Source organism: Populus euphratica, unplaced genomic scaffold (genome assembly GCF_000495115.2).
Source record: "Populus euphratica unplaced genomic scaffold, PopEup_1.0 scaffold7.1, whole genome shotgun sequence".
Classification (NCBI taxonomy): domain Eukaryota; kingdom Viridiplantae; phylum Streptophyta; class Magnoliopsida; order Malpighiales; family Salicaceae; genus Populus; species Populus euphratica.
In genome coordinates this window covers 282,305-306,326 of record NW_011499871.1, presented here as the reverse complement: position 1 = coordinate 306,326, position 24,022 = coordinate 282,305, and the positions used below count along the sequence as shown (strand labels likewise).

At 31.2% G+C, this 24,022-nt stretch overlaps 3 protein-coding genes and 1 pseudogene across 4 annotated transcripts; 1 reads left to right on the top strand and 3 right to left on the bottom strand.

Annotated features, from left to right (window-relative positions):
* Positions 1–7,509: 7,509 nt before the first annotated feature.
* Positions 7,510–8,844, top strand: LOC105127220 (ethylene-responsive transcription factor ERF106). The gene has a single exon (XM_011028425.1). The coding sequence runs from the start codon at positions 7,768–7,770 to the stop codon at positions 8,452–8,454; it is 687 nt and encodes a 228-aa protein (XP_011026727.1). The 5' UTR covers positions 7,510–7,767; the 3' UTR covers positions 8,455–8,844.
* A 1,135-nt stretch (positions 8,845–9,979) lies between these two features.
* Positions 9,980–15,835, bottom strand: LOC105127218 (ATP-dependent 6-phosphofructokinase 4, chloroplastic-like; annotated as a pseudogene).
* Positions 14,999–15,809, bottom strand: LOC105127217 (ATP-dependent 6-phosphofructokinase 6-like). 2 transcript variants are annotated; one of them, XM_011028421.1, is made up of 5 exons: positions 15,719–15,809; positions 15,493–15,531; positions 15,351–15,413; positions 15,190–15,279; positions 14,999–15,107 (listed from the first exon to the last, which is right to left on the bottom strand). In XM_011028421.1, the coding sequence occupies exons 1-5, from the start codon at positions 15,785–15,787 to the stop codon at positions 15,015–15,017; spliced, it is 354 nt and encodes a 117-aa protein (XP_011026723.1). In that variant the 5' UTR covers positions 15,788–15,809; the 3' UTR covers positions 14,999–15,014. The 2 variants fall into 2 exon arrangements, with proteins under 2 accessions (XP_011026723.1, XP_011026724.1); XM_011028422.1 differs by lacking the exon at positions 15,351–15,413.
* An 823-nt stretch (positions 15,836–16,658) lies between the features above and the next one.
* LOC105127219 (putative lipase YOR059C) lies at positions 16,659–19,984 on the bottom strand. Its single transcript, XM_011028424.1, has 11 exons — positions 19,643–19,984; positions 19,151–19,218; positions 18,908–18,978; positions 18,568–18,810; positions 18,141–18,304; positions 17,968–18,023; positions 17,818–17,870; positions 17,610–17,730; positions 17,351–17,448; positions 17,003–17,120; positions 16,659–16,921 (listed from the first exon to the last, which is right to left on the bottom strand). The coding sequence occupies exons 1-10, from the start codon at positions 19,762–19,764 to the stop codon at positions 17,049–17,051; spliced, it is 1,068 nt and encodes a 355-aa protein (XP_011026726.1). The 5' UTR covers positions 19,765–19,984; the 3' UTR covers positions 16,659–16,921; positions 17,003–17,048.
* Between the last annotated feature and the right edge of the window lie 4,038 nt (positions 19,985–24,022).

The window sequence follows — 24,022 nt, the reverse complement described above, 5'->3', positions numbered from 1 at the left end:
GTCTAAAAAGGGTATTTCTGACTAGTTAGTTATAAGAGGGTGTTTGATTGAATTTAGTTGTGAAAATATGAAATGGAAATGTTCTGTGAAACTTAGCGTTGGTTGAATTTTTAAATTTCTATAACGTCATCTTGTCATTAATTTTGAATTCCTTACTAACTTATTCTTTTATATTTAATATTTAAAATTATAACTTACATACAAGATACATTTCCAAGTATTAAATAAATTGTATTTCTTCCATGAAAAATAACAAAACTCTTTCTTTTAAAAATACAATTTAATTTAAATTTTATATGACCAAATCTCTAAAAAATAGATTATATTTGTATATTTTAGCATATTAAAAAATCTTAAAATAGTTTTTTTATTTTTACATATATTTTTGGATTTAATAACCAGTTTATTAAAGTCATAAAAACTTGGCCTATATTTTAAAACTACCAAAAATTTCATTTTGTTTGTCTTAATATCAATAATTAAGAACTTATATAAACTACCAAAAATTTCATTTTGTTTGTCTCAATATCAATAATTAAGAACTTATACATAAAATATATTTCTAATATTAAAAAAATATAAAAAATATATTTTAACTCTAGAATGGCTCGGTTTTAACCTAATAAGATAATAATCTTCTTACTAAGAAGAACTTTTGTTAAACCTTAAACATACAAACAACTAGAAAACATAATAATATCTTAGTTTATATCAGACAAACAAACAATACAACTTACTTAAAATAAGGTATACTAGGGGTAATATGTCCTCCCTAGACATAATTAGTCCCCTTATCATGATTTTGAGACTAGTTAGGATTTCTAGTGACCAGAATACTAAGTGACGACTCCTTCTTTTTTTATTAATAAAAAACAAGAATTCTTTATTCTTTTTCCCGTCACAAAAAAGATCCCAACCCGAGAGGATGATTATCGCAACACTATACATATGCGACATAGATCAACCATCTAAAAAAAATTAATGGGACTACTGATGTCCATATGTCCTATATATATATATATGTACTAATAATATGTTTTATTGAGAATAAATTTTAAACAAGTTTATTAAAAGAACATATCAATAACCATAATAGATTTCGTGAAGAAATCAATCAAGCAGTACAAGAAAAATGCAAAATGAAGACTTAGTTGAAGTATTAATTTTAGTGCTCAATGTAAATCTTTATATCCTATTTGATAACATAATTAAAATGAATGCACACACTTCATTGTGCATTCATTTAAAGGATTTATAAAATCTATGATAAATGGTTATAAGAATTCAATTAGGTTAATTTTTCAAAAGTGGAAATCTGTTTGAATCGGTCCACCATTTGGTATGACCAAATGAACCGGTAGACTGCTTATTCATCAACGATGAACACCTGAGAATTTTACAGTAACTGGTCAACCTATTAACCAATCTGGACCGGTTGACCGTATGAGTCGTCAGTAAGATTATAATAGTTATAAATGGAAAGTTTATATATAGCAATATATATATATATATTGCTAAATTAAAGAGGGATTTCGAGTATACACAAGTTATTATAGGTGCAAAAATATTACAAAAATATCAATCCTTAATTATACTCAAATTTATATAATCAAACCTTTATATTCTAGCTCAAAAGTATATAATTTTATTCTCACTACACTTAAACACATTTTAATCCTATAAGTGTTATCTTGTGAGATATTGAGATATTACTAGAAGTTTCAATTATAATATCCACTTTATTAAGAGAGTAAAATTATGATAACAAAAATCACACTTAATTAAAAACCTTTAAGAGTTAGGAAAAAACTCTTGATTTTGATGAGGTATTTTCACCCCAAAAAAAATCTTGAAGATGACATTTTCTTTTTTAGTTTGCAAATTCTCTCTCTAATCTCTTTACTTTAAGCATTTTAATTATATTATAAGTTATTGTGTTTATTTGAATTAATTTATATTATTTGTTAATATTAGTGATCCACTTAGTTCACACCCTTTTAGGTGTTATAGTTGACTTAATCCTAGAACAACACAAATAGCTGGAGCAACTATAAATCTTTTATCCCTATAAAGCATCCACATGACCTGTAGAAGATAAGTTCTTTAAATATTAAACATTAGTAATTCAATGAAGTTGAATTTTTTCTAATGGTTCAAAAAATAATTGGATAGGTTGTTACCTATCTAACTTACTTCAATAAAATGACAATACATACATTGAATTATTATCAAATACTCTATTAGTACACCACCTAACATTACAAATATATTAGTTTAATTGTGTTTTTAAAGTTATAATTAGACAATGTAAATTCATATAGGTGCAAAATAACATTGCAATACTTACATCGTAGTGGGAGTTAAAATGTACTCCTCATAGTCCAAACAATCATAAATGACAATCTAGGCATTTGAGGTTGACCCACATGAAGATACTTTAAATACTATAACTATTATTAAATAAAGAAAATGAGTTGTTTATTTTGTGTTAATAACAAACATTTAAAATGTAAATAATTATTTTTAATTCTTTAATTTATACTTATAGAAGTATGAAACATCCCATAACCTACTTGACCCCTTTATACATGCAAAAGATATATGTTTGTATAAGCATGCCAATATAGTATATCAACAGCTATATGTGGAAATGACATCAAAATCATCTAGAAGCATTAGAAAAATTAAATACACATATCTCATCATGAGGTTTATGAATAATATATTATCAAACAGATGCAATATATATGTTATAACATACCTATATAATATATTAAAATTATCATACTAATTCATATATAATGGATACCTTTGCAAAATCTTGTAGTTAGAATCGTCTGATGGTATGATAAATATCTTCTTTTAAGATGTATGTTACCCCTTTTAATTCAAAAAAAGAAGTGGGAGAAGATATCAACCTTTTAGTCGTGTTTACCCCTTTTAATTCAAAAAAAAAAAGATGTCACTCCAAATATACACTTATATAACACAATTTAATTATGCAAGCCATTAGATGTCATTGCTCGTCCATCAATAGAAAGTCCAAGCAAAACTATAACTTCCTATAGTATTTGTGTCATCTTTCTATGTTTAGAATGTAATGTGTGTGTCATGTCTACATCTCTTAATTAATGCAAGGATTAAGCTGTAGTTAAGCTTGATGTGTTCTAGATAATTGATGTATAAAAGACGAACCTGACAAGCATATGGCTAAACCTGTTTATATAGTTTCATTTGTTTATGTGTTTGACAATAAATCATAACCTCATCCCATATAATAATTTAAAACATAATTATATAAATATGTATAATACCTTTAATGTTAAGTAATGAAAATATTTATTAAAATTAAATATAATTATAACCCTGGCAAAAACATCGTTTAGTCTATCCTACAATCATAGAACAGAAGTGTCAACAAGCCTAATAGGCATATATTGTGATTCAAACTCTCCATAAAAATAGTCATGCTCTCTAGAAATATGAATTTCATAATGTGGTTGCCTGACATAAAAAAAGGATCCATCATCTTGTGTGCATAACATGCTATGTAAGGGTATATATGTTTAATGTGATGTGAGATAAGTTTAGTATACTTAAGACAAATATTATAATATATTTTAACTAATATTTGTTCACATATAATTGTATTGCAATATATACATTATCGAATATGACATGTTTTCCTATTATAACTTGTTTCATTGCATATACCACATCTATAATATGTTTGATATTTTCTTGCATCCATCTTGTTATGCAAATAAGTAAACATTCATCAACCACGATCGATTCTTCATTTAGAAGAGTTTGCTTCAACTTGAGATCCTATATAATCACTTTATTTTAACTCGTCTTGTAATTAATAAAATTCCATGCCAATGTGCTGATCTATAGCTCTGAACCGTGTAATAATTATAAAAAAAACTATGTAAAATCAAAGTGATTCTTAGCATAACATGTAAGAATATGTGAACATGAAAGTTAGAATGTTCTTCCAATCGGTCTGACTATCCATCTGACTTCTTTTATAACACCTAGTTTAATGAGGGTGTTGACCTTGAAAACCTATTATTCAAAGTCGAACAACATTACAATATGATCTTTTTATCTATCCTTGTTCATTGTCAATTCAACTTGAACTGATGAGGGTCAAATTATTCCACGTTGAAAAAAATCATTTGTTTTATATCTCTACTTGACTCAATAACTATTACACTTACAAAATGTCAATTACACTAAAGATGAAATATGCATTTCACGAGAACCTTTCAGAACATGATTAAATTATTTTAAAAGATTAGCTTGTATATTATCATGTTGGTGACAACCATCATAACATAATGCCTTTTTTTTTGTTTATGTTCAAGCCTTTCTTGATATGTTGGATCCAACTTACATATTATTTCATACCATAAATCAAATTTGTTTCTTGAAAGTTAATAGAAACACATCCTCATCAATTGTTTTGGGTAGATAGGTCTTTGAATTTATGATTGAAGTTGCAAAAAAAAAATATATTATGCACAATACTGATGGTATCCTATAGATTCACACTAAATTTATGTTATTCCATTCTTTATACCAATATGTCTATTTGATATTATACATATACATGTTCTATCATCGGTAACGTATCTTTATAAAAAAAGCAAAAACTATCTATAATTAAAATTATTTTCTTCATCAACAATAGTAAAAGTTAACAAGAATGTCCTATTATTTGCATAAAAATAACAACAATCAATAACTTTCTATCATATCACCTATACAAATGTCTGCCATCAACATTGATCAATGGTCTATAATACATAAAACCTTCAATACAAGTTTCAAATGACCAAAAAACTCTCCTAAAAATGATTATATTATCATCAAGATTTTCTTTGTGCGTCTATTCAATAATTGTTTCATAATTTTATTTTTTTTATTGCTAGTAACAACCTTGATAATTTCTCAAAAAACTCCTTGTGTAAACCAAATAGATGCTCAAGCACTTTTTGTTTTTCAACCTATACTTTTTCATATGATATTTATACTTGTAATGAAATTTTATCTCATTCTATAGCTCACAGTCATCATTAAAATATTATCCATCACAAGAGTTAATATAGCATTAGTAATAAAATTTGCATTGAGTTGATGGTGGTCTTTTTGGACAACGGTTAAGGTATATACATATAGCCTTTTTAACTTTGTTATCTCAAATAAATCTGAATTTTTATAATATCCCCACACATAAATACCACTTACATTTAGATGTTTGCATATATTGTAATTAAACAAATATCGAGTTACCATTGGACTTGATATCCAACTCAATGTGTCATCATTTAATTACATTAATCAATTCATTTTTATTGCTAAATGTTTGTCTAACCTCCAAATCAAAGCCTCTTAGCAAATGTCTATGACTAATTGCCTAATTATGAGAAACAACAAAAGTAAACTTGGAAGCATCTTCAAATTCAAGAATAAAAGGTATTATGTCATCATCATCAACAACATTTATTGTCATATTTCGGTCTAGCATCTCATCATCTTCATTGTCACTAGGCTTAAAAATAGTCAAACCTATATTGATCAGCGAATGAATTGTCAAACATAATATCATTAATCCTTTGTAGCAAATCGTCCAACAATAAATTATTTTTCCCTCTATGAATTGACTTTGAATGACGAACATATTTTGAGGCACTTATACATCTTTGACTAGAAGCTGGAACACACAGATTTTGGTTGACTATTCACAAACAATACCATTATGTTCAATCCACTTTGGATGAAAAAATTAATCATTGTCTTAAAATTGTTATCATATAGAATCAATATGGGATAATATTGATGTTCACCAATTTGACACCTCCAAGTTATTTCAATATCAATATTATTATAATTCCACCTAATTCCATGACAAATAATTTCTTTCATTTCCGTATATGAAATGACTAAATTACCATTTAACAACAAACTTCTTCCATCATTATGTGTGATACTATTCTTCATATCAGGAATAATAGTGTCATTGTAATGATATAACATAAATATATTATAAGACATTCTGCACAAAAAAAAAAACAAAAAAAAAATAGGTTTTGGTCAATTGGATGTAATTTTAACTAAATTAAATTACCTCAACCCTAATTGCCAAAATTCATGACAAATTCAAACAAATTCCTAAAATTTAACACAATGTATACTTGACCAAAATTAAACATAATTCATGATATCAAGAAAAATTGATATTTTCATACTCAATTGTATTAAATCAAATCCAAATTCATAGCAAATTAAAACAATTCAAGAAAAATATCAAATTTGATAACTTATCTACAATTGATTACAATGTGCAATTCTTCATAATTCTATTGTATTCATGCTCTATTGCATGAAATTATCAAGTATACTTGATAACATTATTAGTTAATTCCAACCAATCTATACAAATTCTCTAACTTGGCAGCATATCCAAAATTCAACAGCACACAATTCATTGAAATAATTAATTTGTAATTAATATAACTTATTTTTATGTTCAAAAATATCAAATCAATCTTAATTGATGGTATTCATAATTAATTTATCACTAATTTAAAAAACTCTAAATTCAATATAAACTCTAAATAATGATTTAATTTTAACTAAAACAAACACAAATTCATAACAATATAGTATGTTTACCTTGCTTGTAGGACTAAAAAAATAGTTGGGTGGTGGGGAAAAAGGTTGCAGTAGTGGAAAAGATGGATTTTAAAGAGGAAAACATCTTAAAAAGCTTGGAAACTAAGATGGGTTTGATTTTTAAGTGTTTAAAAGGAAGAAAACCAAGAGATTTGCTAGTTTTTTTTTTTTTAAATAAGAGTTGTGGAAGTCAGTTTTTAAAATGAAAAAATAATATCTGCTTATTTTCTTTAATCTAAAAAAAAATTTAAATTTCACGATATGTCATATTTATAAAATATGACATATTATACTAACATTTTTTTTAAAGCGCATCAATTATCTTCTTGCATTTGCAAATAAAAATATTAAATCAATTTTCTCTTACTGCAAGCACATCAACGTGGTCCAATAATATGCTTGCATTCATAGAAACAAGAAGCTTTTATTTTTTATTAAATTGAAATAGAATTACATGATATTTATTTATAATAGATTCTAAATCATCCCAAAAAAACTTAACCTTCCAATAAATTCTAACCATCTAATAAATATTAATAATTTTTTTCAATATCTATTTATTATACCGTGAAAGCGCTTCGCCTTTTCCTAGTAGCCACAGGCTACAACAAAATGCGTGAAGCCTACGGAGAAAATAAGACGAGAGACCTTTGATGAGCTGAGTTCATTGTGGGACCTACTATGCAAGTTGCAAGATCTGCCCCCCAACAATTCAAGACGTCAACACACAACATGCACATTAGATGCCAAGCATAAGTTGAGCTTATTGGGACACACACTAAACTCCAAAACTCAATGATCTTTTCCTCCCGGCCAATTTGAAATCCCCCGAGCCCTCAATTTATCCCCATTAATGAGGTTTGGATAAGAGGACCCAAATCCAGCTCCAAAACTTGGGTAAAAACCGTGTACAATGATGCTCCATGTGCTGTAAACTTGCTGCATCTAATAAATTCATGGAGTCCCATTTGATGTCGATTTTTCAAAGCAAAAGCAGCAACTTGAATTCACTCCCTGTATATAAAGAACTACTTGACTACCACCCATACATCCACTTTTTTGGCTCATTTTTTCTGTCTTTAAAAAATGGCAACCCCAGAAGAATCCTCCACGTTAGAGCTCATAAGACAATATCTTCTCGGAGACTTCACCTCCACAGATGAGTTCATCAGTCATCTTGAGTCCACTGTAGCCACTATATCTGTTAAACTAGAGGACTCCCTATCTGGGTCCGAATCCAACTCCCCAGTATCAGACCAAAGTTACTATAGCACCCAAGAAACCTGTAGCTTTGAAATAAAATCTGAAATCATAGATTTGACTCCTCCTGAACCCATGTTTTCAGATTCAAGTAATCAGTCCCCACCACCTGAACTCGTAAAGATGAAAGATAGAGAAGAGACAATATTAAGGCATTACAGAGGGGTCCGAAGAAGGCCATGGGGAAAGTTTGCGGCGGAGATCCGTGACCCAACCAGGAAGGGTAGTCGGGTTTGGTTAGGTACTTTTGACAGTGATATCGATGCCGCAAAAGCTTATGACTGTGCTGCATTCAAAATGAGGGGCAGGAAAGCAATCCTGAATTTTCCTTTGGAGGCTGGACTGTCCAGCTCGCCTCCGGCCACGGGCAGGAAGAGGAGAAGAGTGAAGAGAGAGGAGGTGCTGCCACAACCTGTTGATGTCTCGCCGGAAAATTGGGATGTAGAGTTGAGCGGAGAGGAAGTGGAGGCCTTTTCTGACGAGGAGCAATTGTTTTTGCTTACGTGTCAGTAGATTAGTAGGCAATGTTCGAATAGGGCCCCGCATACAAAGTACGTTCGATCGAAGGCCTTCATCTTAGAAAAAGATAAAAAAAGGGACCAAGTTCATCAAAGAAAAAAAGATATAACACCCTATTACGAGAATAAAGACTCATCCACCAATGGAATTCTCCTCAGGTTGAGCGTGTGGTATGTTTGTGTAATTAGCCGTACGTGTGTGATTAGGATAATGTTGGGAGCGTTGAAATTTAAACATTGGCAGTATCATGAATGAATTGTCAAAGAAAATCCAATCCATGGGTGCCATACCTTTTGAATCTTGACTCCTAACCTCTTCCCTTGTTCTCCATCCTTGTATTGTTATGATTTTCGCTTCCTGACTTGGTCTGGAAGATCATTGTAATATGTATTGAAAATTCTAATAACACCATCATCAAGTAGTACCCCCCCCTCATTTGAGAGACTCCCGTGCCTAAACGTCACTCCAAACATTACTCTCGTCAATTGACTAGGAAACTCTCTCACAAGATATAATAATGACTGTTACTGTTGTATTTAGAAAATATATCTACCCAAACAGTGATCTAGTAGAGAGGTAGATACTGGATCATAATGAAGCAGATATTTTTCCTCATCTAAAGTCATAACAAATGACCATAAATCTGCTTGTCGCCTCTCATAGAAACCACTCAAGAGGTTAATTATGTGCAACTTGCTGACGGGATTTCAGTCTCACTGCTGGAATTTGGAAGTCTTCTGAGTTTACCGTGGTCTACGGCTTCTAACTGAGTTTGCCATGGAATTTGGGATTTTTGAGTTGACAATTAGCTGGAAACGAAACCAAGGTAGGCTTCTAACTGAACCTCAAGTCAACTTACAGCAAGAACTAGGGTCCGCATCTTTTATATGCAGGTTCATGCATAACCATGTGTACCAAGAGTTGCCAAAGTTTTGGAACTTGGCTCTCACAACAAGGTCGTAATTGACTATTCCTGTCATGTTTATGATTTGCATTCGCTGAGACGGTGAGACTTTATGAGCAAGTTGCAAGGAGGGGTCCCGAATTGAATCTAGCAGCGGAAGTTCTGCTCCCCAAATTCGTGTTTGACCATCTACAATGAGCCACATGAGCGGCTGGTACATAACCCAGTTGTAAATGATAGGCACAGCGAGCAACTTGCAACTTTATATATGAGACAAAAGATACTAACATGTCCTATTATCGTCGTCCATGTCGCGGCTCTCATCCAGATGATCTCATCACCACTGGATTTATTAGAGCTGTCTGTTTTTGAATTTGGAGTTTGGCTATAAAGCAATAGAGTAAAGGACCACCTACTCTCGATGATTTCTCTCTGAGAGCGGAACAAGCTCTAATTTACGGGAAATTTTTATAAAAGATGCACATAAATTACTTGTCAAGTAAAACAGGCATGTAACCAATCATAGACACTGTCGAACCAGTCTAATGCAAGTTTTATCATCATCAATTCATTGCATATAGAGAGTTGATCAGCTAAACGATCTAAACACGAACAAAGTGCAAGCGTAAGACAATGTTCATTAATTAACTATAAATGTACATTGATATCATTTGAATTTAGTAAATTTGATGGCAAGTCATTGAGAAACAGACAGTGTTGTCCTAAAACACCAGACTCTTGCGAAAGATTGAACCTAAAGTGTTGTCTATAATTTAAGAATCATCATGAATGGCAGCCATCAAATAATATTTCTACTTGATTAAAAGCAGTGGTGAATTTATATCTGTGGTACGTTCTTGGATTCCTCATGATTGGAAGATTTCAGAGTTTTCACCATAGTGGAAAGAACAAGAGTCATCACTGACCTGTTTGGATTTTTGCTCAGACCCATAAAATCTAAGTAGAACTAATCTTCAGGTTGTGGATCCGATCAACAGTCTCTCTATCAACTGTTTCTTGCAAGTGTCTCATTGGAATTCAAGAAAATAGGCTGATTTGTAGAAGCAAGCAGTCTGGCCCACATCCTCTGTCAACTTCACTGTGTTTTGTGCCTCTGTCACTCTCTGCAATATCAAAACAGTTGAGTCGATTTTGAATCACAAAATTGTATTGCATTAGTTACAGAATTTATAATTGCTTCCACGAGCTCCAAGATCTACCCTGCTACTAATTAAAAATAATTGTTGTGCGTTTTTGGAGTTCAATAACAGCTTAAAATTGAACTCTCACTACTTCAGAAGACTGGAAGGCACAGGCAATTTACAAGGCAAACTACAAGGTTAGCCCAGCATCGAACGATAATAAAAGGGCCACTAACAGTTAATCATATTCTGCACTGTCTGTATCGGCAGGAGGAAAATAGAACAGTTTCTTGCAGTCTGGTGCAAAGAAACTATATAATGCTTGTGTAAACTGTAAGTACAAGTGACTGACAACGGAGCAGGGAATTGTACTAGTTTTCATCTGTGAAAAGGCAGCAGCAGCACCCCAAATTAGTTTTGCATTCCTGCACCCTGGCAGTAGTTGAATTTATTCTTACACATCTTATACTTATTATTCCTCCTCTGAGACTCAAGCACTTACGGGATCTTATGATGACAAGAATTTAATCCACTACTCACTTACAGGGTAAGTTAATTTTATTAATCCAACCAAAGAATTTAGCTTTTCCTGTTTAAATGCATAATATATAAAGGCTTCTCACAAGTTTTTGACAGATTGATTCACACTTAGACATTCAACTAGTAAAATTACAAATATAAGAGCCAAGTCTATATTTTAAAAAAGAAGCTAAACGTGAAATTGTATTCATAGAAAGTCATGTTACTCGGGGAATCTTCAATGGATGAGCCAAAAAAAAAAAAAAAAAACCTAAGCAATTTATTCTCTATATTTAAAAAAAAGCTAAACCAGCAAGTGAAATTGTATTCATATAAAGTCATGTTAGTCAGGGCATCTCCAATGGAAGAGCCAAAAGGAGAAAAAAAAAAAGCAATTTAGCTTTTCTCCCCTGGTTTTGTAGGTCCAATGGGATAGCCAAATGATGAGCCAAAATCCCTTTTTCTGTCAATGAAAAGTCATTCCTACATAGCTATCAAAAGAGCCAAAAACATTAATATATATATATATATATATAGATATATATATATATATAAAGATTTCTTCTTTCATCTGGACATCTTTTCTCAATGGCTTTTCTCAAAGAGCCAAAAGTATTAATATCAAATATATTAAAATACAAATTGTCCGTTAACATAGCTTTTTTCCCATTGAAGTGCATGTTAGGAAAAAAAAAAAAACGTTTATTCTATTCAAAAAAGTATATTAACAATTTGGCTATCCTAAATGGTTTTTGCCATTGGAGATGCCCTCATAGACACATATTGAGAAGAGAAGTGCTTACAGAAATGGAAATATAAGCACGTCTACTGTTTACTGGACCAACTGTGAATCCCGTGTACCCAGCCATGGCCCCATGAACAGCACTTTGTGCAAGACGGGTGCAAGAGATGCTGTCTGATGCATTACTTGGAATAGCTCGTACCATGTATGCAGGATCTGCATGCGAAAATATCAACATTCAGATACATAGACCTCTTCTCTTTCATCAGTATAGGGGATAATTTTCACAATGTTCTCAAACATACTTTCTTAATTCTTGATCCTAGGATAACCAACTCAATGAAAATGAATAATTTTTTAGGACAAGGATTTTAGCATAACCTTTCATTAGCTAGAGATAAGCCTGCCAAGTACGTTGTTCACATTTTTTTGTCCTTCAATCATACACTATTTTTTTTTCCCATTGGCTGTAGTTTACGTAAAAAGGTCAACCTTGAATTAGGATTGTGTTTAGCAGAAGTGAGAATCATAACACGGACCACTTAGTTATACCAAAGATAAAATTCTAATGCAATCATTTGGGAGATACCTATATATTTCATATCTATCTCCATCTTCTTAACCTCTGTAAAATGATCCTGCAACATGAGATACTAACAGTCAGTATGAAAGGAATAACACTAATAATAACAATAACAAAGTAAATAGATGAGGTAACAGAAATGAAAGAAATGGTCTGTCTCAAACAGAATGATGGGTACAGCAACATAAATGTATTAAAATTAGGTAATAGGTGGTTGTACCAATTTACCACCTAACATGATTGCTATGTGGCATATGAGTCCGTTTGTTTTTGTATTTTAAAAATGTTTTAAATTTTTTTAAAAAAACTGTTTTTCTTTACTTCAAATTAATATTTTTATGTTTTCAGAACGTTTTGATGTGTTAATATCAAAAATAAATTTTAAAAAATAAAAAACCATTATTTCAATACATTTTCTAGCAAAAAACACTTTGAAAAGCACCTACAATACCAAACAGGCTCATAATTTTGAGGCCCAGGAAAGTTGGAACACCAAGTTTGGGAAAAGTAATTGCTTAACATGGCAGTAACAGCCTACAATATCATACCTCCTGTCAGCAGCACCCCACAAACCCATCCCCCACCCACCGCGAAGAATTAAAAATAAAAGCACATGTGAAAATCATGGACAAACAAACTCATGAAAAAAATGGCACATAACTACACTGTTCTGTGAAATAAAAAAACTTGAGTTGAGAGAGATGGCAACTTTTTGAACCCACCTTAACCTTTTGAGTTAACCACAGACCAACATCTAGAAGTTGCCTGTTCCCTGAAGCATCTCACTCGTCAACTGCATGCATGTTCTGAGCAACATATTCCTGGCCAGTTCCTTCTGCTAACACAATAACAAATGCCCATTTTCTTTTATCCTCTTTTCAATAAATTCAAAAGGCAATCTTGTTATATTTCAATATCCGAACACAGTAGCATATCACTAAGTTGTAATATTATGAGTGATTTTGGGCACTACACCACACCATTGAAGCACATCCTGAAGCAATACATTTTCCAACCCATAGTTTGGAGAAGAAAAGGGAAGCCTATGCTAAACGTGTGAGAGATGGGAATATAGCTTATATGATTACTTATGCATGCATATGTACAACCATTCACACATAAATAAATACAGAATAAAGATACACATGCATGTGTGTGTATGCAGCAATATGTTTTCTAGGAAAACAAGCTTACAACATCCTTACACAGAAGGCATGCTTAAATCTACCATTTTTGAAGACGTCAAGCATCAAAGATGGTATATAAGACTACCTAATTTTTCCTAACACACAATCCTGTTACAAAATAGTGATTACAACAACAAATCATTGCTTCATACACAAACAAAAAAGGCCAAACTTCCTGAAACAGCCAAACTTGGAGCAAACAATCACATTATTGTTATGACTCAATAAAACAGGATGATCATGGGTAACTTTATTGACTAACAAGGATCTAGGACTCAATCTTATGTCCGCATCAAGTTATTATTTTCCAACCCTCTCAGCAAGTGCCTTTGATTTACTTATCATCAAACATGACACTCTAACGACATTGAAATTGGATCCAAATAATTGTAAGTTCAAGAAGATGGTTACCAAAAAAAGTCTTACCATGTCTCAATTTGCCAAAGTTGCAAACATTGCAATGAAACCTGCAGGATTCAAAGCACAAGGAAGCTGGAAGGAAAGAATAAATACAGTGAGAATCTGATGGCCATCAATGTGCCATCTATTAAAATATGTTCAAAAAGTTTACCACTGTATCTGCCCACAAGGTTTAACAATTCCAACTCCATTTTCCTCACTTTCAACCTCCACATGCGCAGCATTAGTTGCTCTCTGAGCTTCTTCAACAGCAGTATCAATTCCAAAAGATTTGTCTATCACCTAGAACAACAATGCAATTTACATCATTTTCCAGGTTCAATACAGTTCAACTCAAGCACGCCAATTCCAAAACTACAAACATTTGAAAAAAAATGTGCAAAGCCTTGAAAATCAAACCTTGCTCTGAAGCATAAAATTGCAGAATGAAATACAAAACTCACCGCAATGTCATTATCAATCATCTAAGGGATCCCAGCAACTGCCACGTCAAGACCACATTTCTAAACTTCCTTCTAAAAATGTACCAAAAACACAAATTGAAGAGAAGAAAAGGCATGCAAGTGTGATACACTTGCATCATACCATAACGCAGGCTGACTGATAGGTACAATTGATGGAACAAGTTCTTGTTGGAGAAATAACCACCTTGTAAATTAAAGCTGCTCCTCTCTGGGTGTCATTACCTCCAACAATATATACTTATACATCCACAAAACCAGTCTACCTTATTTCATTCAGCTTGTGTACCATATTTGGAAATTTATGAAAGAAAAATGTGTATCCACCTGATTTATTCTCTTGTCCTGAATAATATCAACTATCTTGTTAGTATCATGACCTCCTCGTGAAGTGCAAAGAAATGTGCCACTGCGCTTATGCATGTCATTCACAACTTTGGGCATGAAATTTATGGTGTTTCTCGGATAAGAATCCCTATAACCTCCCTGCAAATTCAATCAACCGTTTGAAAACTCTTTCTCAGAGCAAACAATTCAACAATTAAACACAACTCTCTACCTGTCTCTGGATAAAACTCACCATAATTCCATGTACATCACCAACTCCATAGAATCACTGTATTGAGCCCTGGACATAAGCCCCCGCATGTCACTATGCAAGCACGCACTTCTTCAGGCTTAAAATACAACTATACATATATCATCACACCAGTTGAATCAACAACAATCAGCTTCTACAATTCACACCTAATGCCCTGCTCTCTCACTCACATCCATGCTGCGCCACGTGTTGTGACCATAAAGTGGGTCCCACCCGTATGCGAGTGATGAAGCACATGCACCACCTAACCCACCCGTGTACTGAATAATACCTAAGAAATAATGCTTTTAGAATCATAAATAAATTTAAATTTACAAATTATAAAAATTACATTATCTCTCGGACCGGCTCGCCGGAAATGTACACCTCTAGGACTATCTTTATGAACAACAATCTATTAAAAAAAATTGAGAGAGAGATGATTGAATGACATGTCGTTTACAGCAGAAAAATTTACAAGTCAGTGTGCTTACTTGTTTGCAACTACATCTTCTGGTCCAACAAAAGTCTGCCTGCCGATTCAAAATTAAAAAAGAGCAATAGAATCCTAAATTAATTCAAATAATCAATGAATTCATGCACTTGAAAATCGCGTGGGCTTGGCTGTAATGCAAAGGATTTGAATACGAGCAAAAATAAAAGGTAAATAAATCATCAATTGAAACTTAAATTGAAAAGAAAAACATGATCATTGATTACTGGTAAATTAGAGGGGAAATCGATCAGGTGAGGCACAACTTCGAGGACAAAACCATCATCGAGATGCATCGTTCAAACGGGGAGATAGAGGAGGGAGATCTTCCTGAGAGCGTTTATTTCGGTAAGGGAGGAATGATTAGGTGCCGACGATTTAACTGGGGTTTTAATTACATGCCATGTGTATACTTTCTATTGGTTTGCGAGAATATTCAACACATTTTCTTTTACCTTTGTTTTTCTTTGATTGGCTTGATTGCGGATTTTGGAGTCCAAGTGTAGTTTACTGAATCCCATTAAAAAAGATCTTTTTTATGGTAATTTTTATTTTTAGTTATATTTTACTAAAAAAATATTAAATTAATTTTTTAAGAAAAATTTACAAATAATTGTGATAAACTAATATATATAAAAAAAGATAAATTCCTCTACACTGTATGACTGCAATACTAAAAACTATCAAATACCAACACACACTTAATCATTCTGCTATGGATAAATTACAAAACCCCACCTCGTCCACGTATACTTGTCAAGATGGTAAAATACATTTCCTCCACTCTGTTGATAATTTTTTTAATCCAATTGTACGCATGAAAGTAATAGATCCTTCGATCACTGAACATAAACTACATGGAATAAACACATTAATATGTTCTTATTCTTCATATCAAATATGTTCAATAATGAATTAAACAGTTATTAGTTGATGATTTAATCTAATAGTAGATGATTTTGACATAAATTGGAAAATACAGATACCAATTTAAAAATTTATCAACCCAGATGAAATTGAGAAATTTGAGAAACGCGAGCGATGAGAAATGGAGGGCGACTAGGCCATGCTTAACCGGCTAAAAGGAGGAAAAAGATTTGCAAAACCTCAAAAGAATCACTCTAATGTATGGGTTAACATCAGATAAAGCATGCGACGAAAAGAGAGTTCAAATAAAGCATGCCCTGTCGCATTTCCTCGTTTGGACTTTCAACCATACTTGTGGCAACCACATCCAGCATACATGCATCCAAGCATTAAAACAATGACAAGGGCTTAATATATAGCATTTTGTTTTTCATTTATTGATGATCAAAGAAATGTTTGCGCGATACATAAATGAATGAACGAAAATTTCTATTAAATTGTTCGTTTAGTCTTCGTAGTTTTAGCTGAATTCACCATCACCACGATAGCTGACAACCTTCAACCTGTGATAAATGCACTTTCAGGTACAGATGAAAGGTCCAGAAACCAGGATTTCAATATAGCATACTCGTTTAGTAACTTACCATGTAGGACAGCTGTAATGTTGTTATGTCTAGGAGTCATTGGCTTTTACAGAAGAAAATGATCAATCATATGTCGTATCACATCTGCACCTTCCATATGCATCATTTCATCTTTAACCTGCAATATTTACAGAATGGTGTTAGGTTCCTTCAGAAACACAGAAATTTATGGTGTTAATTTTCATTTTCCGAGGAGGGTTTTTTTTTTTTTTTTTCCTTGCACATGAGCACTGATGAGACCATTATTATTCCCAAGAGATGGTTAGCATTTTCATACCATATAACCAAAAAACATAACACTGCGGTGAGGATGAATGGATGCATGCATGAGGGGAGAATGAGAGAGACCTGAATTACACTATGAGCAGCAAACCTCTGTCGGCTGGCATGGAAGCTAACGTCCACTTTTTCCCATGACACACGGGATAAACCAGCCACTAGTTCCTCTGCACACAAAAAAACAATCAACAAACTTTTAAAATTGATAAGCAGTAATTGTGGTGGATGGAAATTCCCCAAACAAGAAGTTCTCATTAGACAAGTTGGGCAAGGGAATTAAAACAAATAAGGTGATCATAGTTGCTGCATCTTTTCATTCAAAATATACCTTCTAGCTTGTCCAAACCATCATCTTCTGTTGAAATAAGTTCAGACTGCTCGGCATCACGGGCCTTGCAGCGTTCTTCGTATACAATATGCGGATATTCCTTGTTCATATTATCTTCCCACTAAAACATAACATGACATTTCAGTCAGGACGTTCTAACCAACAGGCAATGAGATAAAGGAGAACTATACAGTGGAAGCAGATGTACCTTTGGCAATTCATAATTACGCCTGATGGACGACGTTCTCCAGCCCACAATATCTAAACAATTTTCATTAAGGAAACAGAGAATAAAGACTCTGCCATGTTTTCAGATTATATATCACTCACAGCTACTTTGAATGAACAAAAAGGATACGGTCATAGCCCACATTTGAATATGCCACCCGGCGTTTGAATATACACAATGCCGACCTACAAAATTAGTTAGGTGCCCTTATTAATTGCATATTTGGATATCATGAAGATGACGTCTCCAGAAACTACAAAAAGAAAAAATCTGCATAAAGAACTGTTGTGTAAGAAGCATACATGAAAAAACAATCACCATAATCTTCTATCATGCGTTTAAGCAATGGAGGTTTGCCCTCATCATCATCATTCAAAAAAAGGTGCCGACCTGTTCTCTTAAATATCCAATGAATCAAGAGGTTGGCTGCTTTCTCAAAGGCAGTTACACCAAAAAGAAATGGAACCTGCAAATGAAGACATTTTTTGAACAAGATACACAAGTGTGATTAATCTAAATTTAATAAAGCTTAGTTTAAGGAATGATTAACATGCCCAGTCAGATAGTGGCAGGAAAGCAAGCAAAGCTATTTCTATGCACAGATTTAGTCCAGATTTTTTTGTTATGAAAACATTTAAGCAACCTAATAATTTGCTCTTTCAATGTTTTTGAGTGGATGCTGATCAAATTTGACAATCTAAATGACACAAGACAATCAAAATATGATACCTGCTTATTTCCCCTTGAACCAAGGTGAGGTGTAGCAACCGTGATAAAGTTCATAGGCTCCAAGCCACCTATTGTAGCCTTTATGTCGTCTTCATTAGTACCATCAGTTGAAGCTGCTACATTTTCTTTCTTGGGTGGTCTATACAATCTTCCAATTGCATATCTGGCCACTAATCCTCCCACAGAATGTGCAACAAATGAAATCTTCCGCAAATTCTGCTTTCTTTGAATCACCTCAAGTACCTAAAATTCAAATATTCCATCAATAACCCAGCATAAGAATTCATCCAAACTTAGTAAATAACTACAGGCACACCCATGAATCCAAAAACTGCAATACCTCCTCAGCCAACCGCTCACCCATCACATCAACACCATCAAGTGTCAGCCTAAACATATTTTTTTCACTACCTGCAATGCAAGTACAACCAACCCAAGCATTCCATTCTGAGTAAGGAAAAAAAAACAGATACCAAAAGAAATGATTTAAACTCCACTCAACAACCGCTTAAATACCAAATTCAAAATGAAAGAAAGGATTTCGCTTCTTATTAATATCGAAAACATAACTAATGATACTTACAATGAACAAATACTTTATCAGGTAAAGTTCTAACAAACTGCTCTGCTCCAAACTTCCAATCTGCGTTACTGATCACTCAAATACACCCACAATTAGCAAACAGCATAACTTCAAATACACCCACAATTAGCAAACAGCATGACTAATCGAATTCCAAATTCAATAATTAAGCCCGAAAATTCAGCTAAACTCACAAGGAAACTTTAAAAGAAAGTTGAGATTTTGCTCTCATAATTTACAAAATTAAACCAAACCCGGTTATAAAAACAAAATATTACACTAGATTAAGAAAACAACAAATCAATTGAATTCCGAATTCAGTAGTTGAGGGTGAAAATTCAATTAAAAAAACAAAAACTTTTAAAATAAAGTTTTAACATTTTGCTCTCGTAGTCGACAAAATTAAACCAACACCAGGTAAAAAAAATCACTAAATTAAATAAACAAAACATGATAATCGGTGATCAATAAGAAGAAGAAAAAAGAGCATACCTTCCAAGGATACCGTGGACCATAATAACAAGATGATCAGCAGAAGCAGCAGCGGATTTTTGACAACTCCAGACATCACAGCTTCCATTTACTGATTCTGTTGAACAAACTCTGTTCTCCATGATTTATTGATCCAATTCTTGTTTTTTTATCTCTCTCGCTTTCTTTACGGTTCTTCACTCAAAAATGCATTTAAATAATGACTGCAGAGAATTTGTTTTTGGTTATTGTGTTGATTCTCTCGAAAAAAGGGCGGTGAGAGAGTCCCCGGACAGAGGAAACTGAAAAGGGTAGTTATAGAGAAAAATAAAGAAAGGTCTTTAGTTTTAACCGTTCAGTTTGGTGCGATTGATTATGATTGATTTTTTTTTCAAATATTATTATTTATATTAAAAATATAAAAGAAAATAAATTAAAAAATAATTTTTAAAAAATAAAAAGATATATTTAAAATGTGTTTAGAGTGTAGTCGTGATAAATTTTTAAAATATTTTTTATTTAAAAAAATATGTTAATAATATTTTTTTAATTTTTAAAATTATTTTTAAAATCAACATATTAAAATAATTTAAAAATATTAAAAACATATTAATTCAAAATAAAAAAATTTAATTTTTTTAAAAGAGATTTTAAAACATGACAAACAAGTTTTTATATTAAAAAATATAAAGAGAAGGGGCTTTTCTTATTATAGCACTGGAAATAATTTATTACCATTAAAATTATTATTTTATTTTTAAATTTTTATTTAAAAATAAATATTTTTTTTCGCATACCAAAATAGCTTTTATAAAATTTAATATAAAGTATTTTTATCCATTATTTTTTAGGTATACTATAATGAATGGATTATTTTTAAAAGAAAAAATCTAATATAATCATTTCAAGACTTTTTATTTTATCAATGCACAATAAAAATACTTAAATGGCCTTTGCATCAGTTTTTTTTTAGCTTTGATTCAAGGTATTTTAATATTTTTATTTAGGTTTTTTTGTTGTATTTACAGTGAGCTAGGGGTTGTTTTGTCTTTAAACATAAATCTAATATTATTAAAATTAAAAGTTGTCAGGTATAATGATACACACGAGGGTGCTTCATCTCCATTCATACTATTTGATTGGTGCATTACGGTGGCCTTACCCTACATTCTGTGATGGCATTAGAAATTTATGGTTGTACTCTTCAAGGTGACCCGGCATGTTTCGATGACGGAGCTATGGTTGATTTACGATGGATTTTTTTTTTCTTTTCATTTTTTTTTTGTTTTGCTGAACTTTAATTTTATCTTTTGAGTTTATTTTAACTTTTAATTTGATTTTTAATTTTTTTATTATTAATTTTTTATTTTATTTTAAATTTATTTTTTAATTACATCCATCACATTTGATTCAATTCAATTTTTTTTTAAAATTTAATCTTCATTGTTTTAATTTCTTTTATTTTCTCCTCATTTTTTTTTATTTCAATCATTTGAGTCTATATTAACTTCCAGTTTAGTTGTTATTCTCTTAATTTCTAAATGTTTTTTATTTTTTTCCAATTATATTCCTTAAATTAATTCAATTCATTTTTCTTAATTTAATTCTCGTTATTTTAATTTTTTTATCCTATTCTCAATTCTTTTTTGGTTATTTTATTTTAATTTAATTTATCAATATTTTATTTAATTTAATTTTGGTTTTAATTTCAACCTTTATTCTTTTGATTTTGATTTTTAATTTTTAATTTTTTTTTTCTTTTTTAATTTCTTCACTTAATATTTTTTATATTAAAGATTTAGTTTTATTATTTTTTCATGTTTTCTTTTTATGGGCTAATCACATCCTTATGAATCGAGTGATAATTTTAAAGATTAGTGAGTTGTGTAAACTTATAGTCTCTTAAAAATATAAAACATTATATCATATTTTCATATAAAAATTTAAAAATATGTATTTGTATGTATTTTAAGATTTAATAACTAGTTTATTAAAATTATAAGAATTTAATCTATATTTCAAAAAATATCAAAAAATTTAGTGATATTATATTAGTTATTTAACAAGATCTTGCTTTGAAGAAATAAATAAACATAAAGAAAAGAGATAATATAAAATTCAAGAACCATAAAAAATAATAAATATATATTTATTTAAAAAAAAAAGTGTATCCTTTTATTTTTTTTAAATAAATTTTATAAAATAACTAATAAGATATAACCAGTAAAAACAAAATGCTTTTACTGAGTGCATGATTAAATTACAAGTGACGACTAACTTGACTTTCAAAGTTTCATAGACTTCTACTGGAACAAAAAGTTCCAAAATTAGTTTTCAAGCAACAGATAAAGGTTAGAGAATGCTTAGAAGCGAGTTTTTACGGTTATTTGCTAAGGCTTAGAAGAGGTTCATGATCTTCTTCTTCTTCTTCGTGGATCATAGAACTCATTGAAAGGTTAAAAAGAAGAAGACAAAACACTACAAACCTGTGCATTTTAACTTTCTGCAGGGAATAATTACCTCTAAACTATATGTAATCTCTTACACTTGCAATTTCACTAACATAGGACACATCTAACATTCACATAAATTACACAGGATTTTCCATGGAATGATTACAGAATGCAGTTGGATTTATGATGAACAAAACTCTTGCATAGTTTCTAGCCTCCCTGAATTTCAAGTTTCCTGTTACGATAAAATCCTAGATGCAGGCAAGATAAGGGAAGAACCCAGACATAATTAACCTGATAATTTGCCTTTTCCTCACAGAGGAACAGAAAGAATAAAAGAAGCTGGCACAAGCCAATAATTAGCAAGTTTCTTTGATATCTATATTGTCCACCCCTCTCCTGACGTGGATCATATGATGATTGCTGATCTTCAATGCTAGCCAAAGTCCCAGCAACTACGAAAAAGACACCCAGAGAGGGATTGAAAAAGCACTGTGGCCCCCGACCACTCCATTTCACAATTATTTTTAACCTAATTTATTGTCGTCTTAGGGTTTATCCACTCCTTTCTATTAGAAAAGGTCCTACAATGAAACTTGTACGCATCAATCATGCCTATCTTCCTTTCTGCAGTTTCTGGTTTTTCAGTTTTGATAAAGCAAGCCCAGATTGCTCAACGACACAACCCTTAAGCAATGCATTGATTCACCACAGACAAAACTGCATTAGCGGGGAGAGAGTTCAGGATATGATGCACTGAATAATGAAAAAGGAGAGAAAGAAATCAGGGCCCTACAAACTTTAAAATCACAGCTTCAATTATTAATAATTCTTCAAATAACTTAATCTGCTCTAAAAAATAAATTATATATATGTATGTATGTATGTATACTCTAATTCTATATCTAAACCATAATCCTAATAGTTATTGGAAGTTATATAGCTAATGTAAAATCACTAGGATGTTTAAACTAAATAAGAAAAATATGGGTATTGAAACGACCTCAACTGGTATTAGTGTGCCAACCTTACTGGAAATTAGGCTCGTAGAACATGATGATCAAATTTTAGTTCAATTAATTTAATGATGGGATTAAAAATCATGTTTATTTTTTTAGAAAAAAAAAATTATTTAAGTTGTCCAAACTTAATTCAAGATAAAATCACATGACAAATGTTATGCGTCACGATATGCTGATATGCTATTAAGTGGACAAACATAGCTGTTGAAGTAACAATTGAGAAGTTTGCTTAGTTGATAATTGAGTTTGTTTACCTTGTTATAATTTAATTATTTTCAAATTAAGAGGGGAGAGAAAAATAAACTTCATGTGTTAGCTAATTAATCTTAATACAAAAGAAGTGCATAAAATCGATTCTGAAAATAATTAATATTGAATTTGAATTTCATGAGTTTTGATAAGCTTTTTTATTTTTAATATCTCGAAAGGCCAATTTGAGATATTAACCTAAAACACTAAAAGAATTAAAGTTTCTTATAGTATTTTGTTGTTTATATAAACAGTAAAGTACCTTACATATATATATATATATATATAAAAGATTGTGAGTTCAAGAGAAATTAGGGGTGGATCTTTGTGGCGTTTTGTATTTTTTTTATCTTTTTTTTTTGTAGTTTTAACATGATTCTTATATAACATTTTAATTTTAATATTTTTTAATTACTATGTATTTGATTTAAAAATAATAATATTAATAATAAATTATTTATAAAAACTCGATTCAATCAAACAAAATAATAAGTTATTTATTGATTATTGAAATGTTTAAATAGATTTAGAACTTGATTTTATCATATTTATGATTTTTTTTTAGCTTTCAATCACACAAAATTAAGACATTATTTTGATTTTTTTAACTTGTTTTAATAATCATAATTTTTTTTTAACAATGTTTCCAGTTAAAAATATTACACTGATTAAAATAA

Coding starts and splice junctions, on each gene's coding strand:
- LOC105127220 (XM_011028425.1), top strand. CDS start 7,768: ATGGCAACCCCAGAAGAATCCTCCACGTTAGAGCTCATAAGACAATAT.
- LOC105127217 (XM_011028421.1), bottom strand. CDS start 15,787: ATGCATCTCGATGATGGTTTTGTCCTCGAAGTTGTGCCTCACCTGATC. Junction 15,532..15,718: donor ATTTCCCCTCTAATTTACCA/GTAATCAATGAT, acceptor TTGAATCGGCAG/GCAGACTTTTGTTGGACCAG. Junction 15,108..15,189: donor ACACGTGGCGCAGCATGGAT/GTGAGTGAGAGA, acceptor ATATATGTATAG/TTGTATTTTAAGCCTGAAGA.
- LOC105127219 (XM_011028424.1), bottom strand. CDS start 19,764: ATGGAGAACAGAGTTTGTTCAACAGAATCAGTAAATGGAAGCTGTGAT. Junction 17,731..17,817: donor GTAATTATGAATTGCCAAAG/GTACATCTGCTT, acceptor GTTATGTTTTAG/TGGGAAGATAATATGAACAA. Junction 17,449..17,609: donor TGGTTTGGACAAGCTAGAAG/GTATATTTTGAA, acceptor TTTTGTGTGCAG/AGGAACTAGTGGCTGGTTTA.